General features: G+C 44.4%; 1 protein-coding gene across 1 annotated transcript in view; it reads right to left on the reverse strand.

Annotated features, from left to right (window-relative positions):
• Positions 1-1553: 1553 nt before the first annotated feature.
• Positions 1554-8771, reverse strand: part of CRHBP (corticotropin releasing hormone binding protein) — an 8307-nt gene continuing 1089 nt past the window's right edge. The window contains exons 3-7 of the mRNA XM_009884243.1: positions 8411-8568; positions 6091-6301; positions 4615-4763; positions 3120-3237; positions 1554-1711 (exon numbers count right to left, since the gene is read on the reverse strand). Of these exons, the coding sequence (XP_009882545.1) occupies positions 1554-1711; positions 3120-3237; positions 4615-4763; positions 6091-6301; positions 8411-8568 (794 nt within the window). The remainder of the gene's footprint in view (positions 1712-3119; positions 3238-4614; positions 4764-6090; positions 6302-8410; positions 8569-8771) is intronic.

An 8771-nucleotide genomic window follows, 5' to 3' on the forward strand; every position in this document is an offset into this window, starting at 1 on the left:
TGCCAGAACTGCCATCATTGCACCAGGGGCCCTTGAAGCCCACGGTGGGTTGCATGGGGCTGGAGCAGGGATGTGGTGGCCAAGAACCCCCAGTCAGACCCCTGAGCCAGGACTGCTCCATGCCTTGGGGCAGCCAGCAGTGGTTTTGTCTGATTTTTTTTTTTTGAACAAAGCAAAACATCTCCACAAATCCCACCTTTTCCATAAATACAGCCCTGCAATGTGGGCACACTTGCCTGAGTCTGACCAGGCTGCCAACCACAGCCCTCTGTTCATAAGTCAGTCACCAAAATTGGGCTCCCAAAACCTTGCGGAGGGAGATTCTGACGCATCCTGTAGTGTTCACTGGCTTCAGCTGGGGGGGATTAACTTCAGAGCTGCTGAATATTCAAGACACTTGATTGTTGGTGGCTGACTATGAGATTAAGAGTCAGAAATCAGTGCTGAAGATCTCAGGCATGTGGCTGGATTAATCAATGTTGACCATTAATTGAATATCAGAGGAGGAACAGTTTGTTCTTGTTACGGCCAGGTAGCCCTCCCGGAAAACATACAAATGATTCCATGTACCTCCCTCCAAGCTAGGACACAGCTCTGGTCCTTTGCTGCACTGTGCCTTCCAGTGCAGAGCCTTCCAGGCTTACACTCCTCTGCTGGGTTACCAAAGGTCTGGAAAAAATTAATCTACATTTGTGTATCCCTGCCTCCATGGGCCAGCAGGACACCTGACCAAAAGCCTTAAACAGGGAAGGTGCTAGTAAGTGTACAGCTGGAGTGTACACCACGAGATGGTGTATGCAACATTGGCAAACCAAATTTCTGCCCATAACGTTACTTTAATAGTCCACAGTTTTACAGCAACATATGTTCAAAATTGGCATTTCCAGAAAACTGCACAAGACCTAGGAAATTTAACCAGAATGTTAAAAGAGCTCTTCAGAAAAAAATACAACATAACAACGTTTTGCCAACTCTTTGAATGTATTTATTCATGTTTGGATTTGTGTAAGGAAGTTTCCATGCTATAAATTTTTATTAAAAACATGTCATTAGAAATAAATAGTACATTTATAGTCATAAACAAACTAATTGGTTTCGCACACACTAATGCCGGGTTTCCTCTTACAAAACTGGAAGTGTATTCCACCATCTATTTTTTGTTGTTGTTTATACTTGATATAAAAGGATAAAGTTGCTGCATGAAGTTTATACTTATTGTGGGTTTCATATGTCCTCAGACTAGATACACAGAGCGTGTCTGTTTTCCTAATAATATTTCTATGGAAAACATAGCCTTCTGTTCTTGCTATTGATTTTGGATGTGGTAAATGAGCTTAAATACTGCAGAAAAAAATGTTATGATAATAACAAAGGTTAATATATAGGTTGCTTTTTCCTGCTTGCTCATGGGAATGAGTGATTTGTATGAAAAAAGAAATATGCTTGTACCATAGAAAGGCTTGATAATACCAGCTGGTTAAAGGAATTTTTTTTTTTTTAATTCACCAGAACTTTGTTTTCATTAGCTACGTGAAATTTTGTGGCCTGGTATCTCAGATACTGGGAAAGCAGAATTCCTCAATGCTGTTCTCCTTTCTGTTTTCTGTTTCCTGCAGATCAAGTTGATGATACTCAAATGTCACACGGTTGATGTGTTTGCCACTGGAGACCATTCGCAGCACGGTATTGTCACAGCCAATCTTCATTTGGGCTAGTTAGGGAAAAGAAATATAGAGGAGATTTAAAGATACACTTATGTGAGGGTGAGGGAAAGAAGATAGTGTTGGAAATTACAAACCACTGATACATACAATTTTGGAAACAATGCAATGTAGTAATGACTGAGGTGGTGGTATTGCTGACTAAACACCTCCTTTTGTATTTGTTAGTTTTACTTTACAATGGCATGGGTATTTAATCAGGTGTTGCAACCTTCACTCACGCAAATGCCACTCACTCCCCATCCACCCACAGTCTCAGGTATGTATAGACAGACAAGAGGCAGAGGTCTGTACATGTTTGCATTTGGAAAGGTGAGCAATGGGTAAGGTGTAATGGCACCCTATCCTGGAGATATCAAAAATTAACAATATTGAAATGTTTTCTGTTAGAGGGGTGAGTGGGTTTGTGCATAAGGAGGTTCTCCACAGTAACAGGCATGTGAGGGTCATAGCAAGACAAACTCAAATGGCAGTGCCCAGCATATGGCCTCACTCTCGGGGAAATCAAGCGTGTCATCACTAACCACTGCTTTAGATGAGCCACTTGAGCAGGGGTTTGGCAAAGCCTGCTTCATCTGGAGAACTTGGAGCACCTTCCTCACTGTAGGAGAAATCTGGTGGGAGAGTGGGGGATTTCCCTTCCTTCACACCAGCAGGAAAGCATATTTTCATGTCTTCACAGTGCTCAATATTCACTCAGCACAGTGCTTGCCAGTTAAAGCTTTAAACAGTGCCTGGACCATTAAGTTGTGGTGTGAGGAAAGGCTAGGGAGACCACAGGGGTGAAATGCCAGGCATGTTCCTGCTCTCCAACCCTGCCAGAACACCGCTTCTTCGGTGTACCCGTTCATACTCCTGAGGTATACAGTATTTGGGAAACTAGGAATTCTTATTTTCGTGCGGACAAAGAGGTCACTGACCTGGCATGATAGTGAAATAGGTTCAGAGTTTCTCCAGGTTTCAAATTAGAGAGTGGGAGCTCTGAGGCTTTTGGAGTATGTGTTACTCCTGCAGCAGAAAAGGAGGCTTTGGAAACACTGAGTAAGTGAGAAAAAACTCCTTAACTGAAAATGGAACTGCTCTGCCTTCATGTGTTATGAATTTCCAGACTCGTTTATCTGTTGACATTCTAATAATCATATGTGTCATAGGACAAGCAGTTGAAAAATATATATAACTTAACCTTGTTATAATGATCAAGGCAGGGGCAAGTGAAGATGGTTGTGGGTATGCTGTATCACACAGCCCAGCTGCAGGTTCCAATAGCTTTAGCTCTCATGTTCTGCTACACATGAAGTTCACCAGTCAAACATGAAATCTGGGTTTGGGGTGTTCTGCATGACTCCCCCTGGTTAATTTTTTTATCATGTGGAGGTAAGTGGAAGAAGGAGTTCTTACCAGACCCATGAAAGGAGTGACAGAGATCAGCCAGTGGAAACATCTTGGATGGGTCTAAGCCAGTTCCTCCTAGCAGCTCTACAAAATCTCCCACTCCTGCACAGCCTGCTGATGGTTTCTAAAAAGGCAGACATTAAAAGTTATTTATCATTTATCGTATTTATATTATTTATTAAGGTAAGAGTTCTCTACACATGACTGCAGCCAACAGTCCTCTGTCCTCAAACCGGTGTGTAATGAGGCTGTTCTCATCCTGAGCAACACTACTTCAATTTGACATTAGTCAGTTAATTTTCCTTGAGGGATTCCAAAGAAAGACCAAAGTAGGCTCTGAACATTACTGAGAAGTAGTTAAGGTGTTGATTCAACTACTTTTAACACAGATAAGTAATCTGATTCTGGATGCTTAGACATGTAATCAAATTAGTACAGGCATGGGCTGCACGTGTGCCCACATTAAGCTGTCAGGCAAGAACTTAAATTCCACTAAACCATACTTATTCCCAAGCAATAAGTGTTGCTAAAATGTGCTATTATGGCAAAATTTAATTAAGGTAAGTATTAACCAAAACAGTAGTTTTGCATGACAACAATGGCTTAGTGTATATTAGACTCCCAGGTGTTCTTTTTGTGAAAATTAATGCTGTTTGCCAAAATCTTCTTGCATGAACACCTTGTGCACCTTTTTGCTGTCACCCCTATGCTGCTGTTCAAGTGCCTAATTTATTTATCATCCTTTTGCTGTTGTCCCTTGTCTACCCACTGCTGAATATGTCAACTCACTTGCCCATCTCAAAGCCTGGTTTGCTCAGATGCTGGCAGTCCCTGTGAAGAACCTAGGCTGCCAGTCTCACTGGCAGCAGAAAAAAAACTTCCTTGCTCCTATCCTTGTGGATATTTTGGAATTTGCACCTTCTTACACCTTCCAGGCACAGGGTGCCACCAACAGCTCTTGTCCTCTCCTGTCTGGTTCTAACCAAACACCAAATGCTGTGGCTAAACCCCAGCCCCGTGCTGGGCGTCAGAGCAGATGGAGCAGAGGATGCTCAGCATGCTGAGCAGGGAATCAGCTGTGAGCACGTTTGTATTTTCTCATGCTAATACCTCACTATCTAACCCATGTCTCCATTCTCTGTTCAGAGCAGTTCCTGCTTTCATTAGTTTAAATACATCCAGACAGCTCCCTGGGAGAGCACTCCTTTCTTCCTAATGAAATTCTTACCCTTTGTTATGGCAAGCAATATTTACATGCATTAATGGTACTTTGCATAATTTGATTGCCTCTGTAACATTACAGAGACAACAGGACAGAGACAGACCCCGCTCTCATCTCTGGAGGGAAACCAGAGCCCTCAGCGTGCACGCACATGGTCAGGGGTGTACGTGCCTTAGCAGCCAGTGTCACTCACAGGCTATCCCCACCTCACCCCCTTCCCTCTCCCATGCCCAGGAAAACTGCACATGGTAGTAATTTCTTAGGAAACAAACAACTCACCTTTAAAAAGAGGCCATTTAGATGTCCCAGGATAAGATCAGATATTTTTATCACCACTGGGTAGATTATGGAGAAGCTGCAGTTTCTGTGCTGATGAGGAATGACCATAGTAAACCTTCCCGAGGGAGTCTGAGAGATGACATTGCAAGCTGGTGGACGGGAGGTACAAGAGTTACTTGTGTAGTCATCACTGCATGTAGCAAAATGATGTAATTTCAGTACTAACAAAGAACAGATGATTTAATTACTGAGAGTTACAACCAAATGCTAAAAAATATGTATATGACATTTTCTGGGATTCTTGCATAACATTTGTTCCCTAAAAATTCCCTGTCCATTGCTTACTGTGTAGCATGAGGTCTGGCAGGACTTGAGGGTGAAGTGGTCAATGGGAGAGCTCACACCCCAAATCCATACAGAAGGAGCTTATGTTGTCGGGCGCGTGTACTGTTTGCCAGTTTGAAGGAGGCTAAATATGGATGCAACGCTTTTGTTTAGCTTTGACTGGTTATCATCTGGTATTGTCAGCAAACCCCTAAGTCCTATTCTGTTCCTCTTAACTGGAGTTCTTTACCCCGCAAAACACCCCATTGAAATTAGAGTGTGTACATGCTGATTTTATCTTAAAGCTCAATCTTAACAGTTCAGGTGAGGGAGTAGTTTATCATCTGCATGTGCAACCCAAGGCATCCTCCACACAGACCTGGAGGTCTGCAGCTGCTTCAGCAGGCCAGTGAAGGACACAAGCCACCACCAGCAACTGCATGCAATAATCACATCCACAGGCATGAAGCCACACCAGCGTGGAGACTCAGCGTGCAGGCTTGTGTCTAAAGAGCTCATAGTAAGGACAGGGCAGACATGCCATCATCTTCACCGTTTGCATGGTGAGGTGGATAAATCAGACTGACCCGAATAATAATTGTTAAATGTTCTGTCGCCTCTTGGAAAAACGACGCAAGTGACCGTCATTTGTGCCTTGCCATTTCACAGGCTTGGGGAAATAACTTGCAAATAGATCCTTAGGATCATATATCACTCGTAACTATCACATAACAATTCGATACACTAGTTTTGCTGTTGAACTTTTTCAAATATTTTTTCCTCATTGTTCACACAGATCTAGAAACTGCTGAGATTAAACTCTCTAGATAAATACTATTTGTTCTAGCCAAATGTGTTGGAACATGACAATACTAGACTGGAAGAGATCTTCTTTGAAAGAAAGAGCCTTCTGGTCCTGTACACTGCAGTCATGCCTGAGTTATCTCTTACACTTCTCTTACTTTTTCTGGAGACACTCACTGAGCCCAAGTCAAATCCTCAGGCATGCAGGTGTGCCTGGCTCCACTGCCATTACCGAAGCTCTGTCCGTGCAGATAACACCAGTGAGAGAATTCAATGCAAACCAACGTGTTCATTTTGCGTCCTGCCCCAAACACAAGCCCATTTGGTGGTATAAAAATGCAGACTTACGAAAGAGGTTGGTGTTTTTCTTGACTGTGACAGTAAATCCATTGCCTGGCTGGTGGATCCGGAAGAAGATCATCGCCACGTTCTGCGATGACCTGACGCTCCTCTGAATATTTCCACTGTCACAAAAGTCTACATATCTTTGGGAAGTGGGGAGGGGATGGTCCAAGGAACTGGGAAATTTCTCTCCTTTGAGTATCCAGCCATCAAATACCTACAGGGGTTCAATATATGAAAATAAGGATTTTGCTTATTGCTCTGTTAGCTGAGAATAGAAACATGAAGTATTACAGACAGTGTTTTATTTTGACACCAGATGGCCTGTTCAAAATCACTAATTAAAAACAAAAATTCTTTGTACTGATCAATTTCCTAGCATTTAACTAATTATTCAAGCTTCAATCTGTATTTAGGAAAGGGACACATGCAAATTTTAATGTGGTCTTTATTTCCTTCAGGTGACAATTTTCATGACCTGTTTTTGAGGGAAGCAACTCTTTTTGCTCCAGCATCATCACTTTTGCATAGTTTTTTTATTTCATTATTTATTACTATTGCAATCTCATTGTTACTAAGAGAAGTTTTTGACCAGCTTGATTTGGAAGCAGTATGAAACTTAAGTTACCCTTTCAAACTCTGGGAATTAAGTCTATTGATCTGGCCTGTAATTTTCCACCATCCGTGTTTTGCAGCTTGTCATTAATGGGCCCGGAGGCCTTCCAGAGGTATTGGAATACGATAAAGCTTCGGGGAGGAATTATTGGCAGAGGTATTGCTCTCTTCTCTGTCTGCTATATCGGCTTGTCCTGACCACTAGAAAGCAGAAAAAATGCTTCCTACTTGGCTGGACCTTAAGCAGCAACCTTTACAAATCTTCCCTTCACAATAAAAATAGCAACAATTTGCCCTCACCGTTATCAGGGAAATGTGTCACAAACGTGTCAGAACTAGAAATCTGTATTAACTCTAGCACAGCTGTGTGGTTGCCTGCCTTGCTGTCTCAATTCCCTCCTAGCCACTCTCACCCACTAATTCCTTCTACACTTGAGTCGATACTTTGAAAATCCAAGGACCGGATCCTGCTATCGCCTCAGTGAGTAATCCTAATGTGAGTATGTGTGGGAATTCCTCATGGAAAAGCTGCAGCATCAGTCTCTGGATTTGCCAGAGCTGTAAATTTTCTGAAGTAATGAGACGTGGGTGCTCAAATTACACCGGGGAAAAGCTGCCTGTATAAATACAATAGTATAATGCAGAAACTGGGGACCCCATGATCAAAGGAAGGAAATCTCTGTAAAGCTTCAAAAGTCTCTCAGAGTTCTTCTAGCCTCCATATGAGGCTGTAAGTCTAGGTACAAAATCATTGGACCCACAGATGCTGAAATCAGCATCCCTGGAGCAACGTGGGGAGACATCCCAGCCAGGGTTATGGGATGGAGGGACAGGATTCCCCAGGGTAAAGCAAACAGAGGGACAGCATCTTTCCAAGAGAGGGAGACAAGGAAAGGACTGAAAGGCAGCTTTCCTCCCCCTCCACCCGGGAGCTCAGCTCGCCGCTGGGTGGGATGGGGTCTGTGCTGTGCACAGCCACCGCAGCACAACGGGCAGAGTGCAAGGGGCCGTCGAACCTCCCCTTCTCTCCTGAACCGAGTTCAGATCTTGGTCAATGCTTCTGCCTGCCAGCAAAATGTGCTGGTAAAGTTTTTTTTGATGCTGGAATATAAATGGCTCTCAGTCATGAAGCTCTCTCTGTTCAGAGCCAATGTCCTGAAAAGCTCTAACGGGGCGATTTGAAAGAAAGCCTGCAACAATCCACTCATTAATAAGCTGATGCTAAGTGACCTGTGAGCGGAGGTCCTGGAGCTGTAACAGCCGTTCAGAGAGCTGTGTCATTATCTGCGTGGCTTGTGTGATTCATGGTGCAATGAGAAAACCCTCCCAACGGGGCTGAGGGGCTCGGCTCATACTGACCAAACTTTTCAGTTGGTCCCCCATGTATGGACACTCAGAAGTGCTCCTGGAAAAGTTCAGAAGAACCAGTGCTGCAGTGTGGAGTGGGATCCTCAGCCTGCATCCAACTTTGCTTTAGAGGGGTGGTGATGGGGGGGACACACATGCCCAAAGTGCCTCAGGGAGGAGGAACAGCCATCCCAGGGGCAGCTGTTTTGTGAAAGCCTATTCTGCACAGACACACACACACACACACACACACACTCTCTCGTGCGCACACGCATTCGCCTGCCCCTTCCACACGTAGCAAATGCCTCACACGTCAGATGAGAGCAGGGAAAGGGAAGGGCAGCAGGACTCGCCAGCTTCTTACCTTCAGGAAATCACCCCCTTGGCAGTCGATGTTTACAAAGTCGTAGTCTATCGTGATGAGCTCCTCGGGCTCCCCGATGAAGAAGGTCGCGCAGTGCAGCTGCGGTTGGTCCGCTGTGAAAGTGAACTGCCCCTCTATACTCAGCATGTCGATGCACCCTGGAGAAACAGAGACTTGGGGCTGCTGCCTCAGCCTGCTGGGGAGGGATACCCAGCACCAGTTCCCGTGGCGCAGGGAAGAGGGGAGCGAGGAGAGACCCCCACGCTGAGACCCAGCTGGCGGTGAGGAGACGGAGACCCAGCTGAAGCAATTAGGAGCCTGCTGAGCATCGGAGGATGAAGAGTAACTCGCAGGTGTGAGC

The sequence above is a fragment of the Charadrius vociferus genome, unplaced genomic scaffold, assembly GCF_000708025.1.
Source record: "Charadrius vociferus isolate BGI_N301 unplaced genomic scaffold, ASM70802v2 scaffold183, whole genome shotgun sequence".
NCBI classification, from domain to species: Eukaryota; Metazoa; Chordata; class Aves; order Charadriiformes; family Charadriidae; genus Charadrius; species Charadrius vociferus.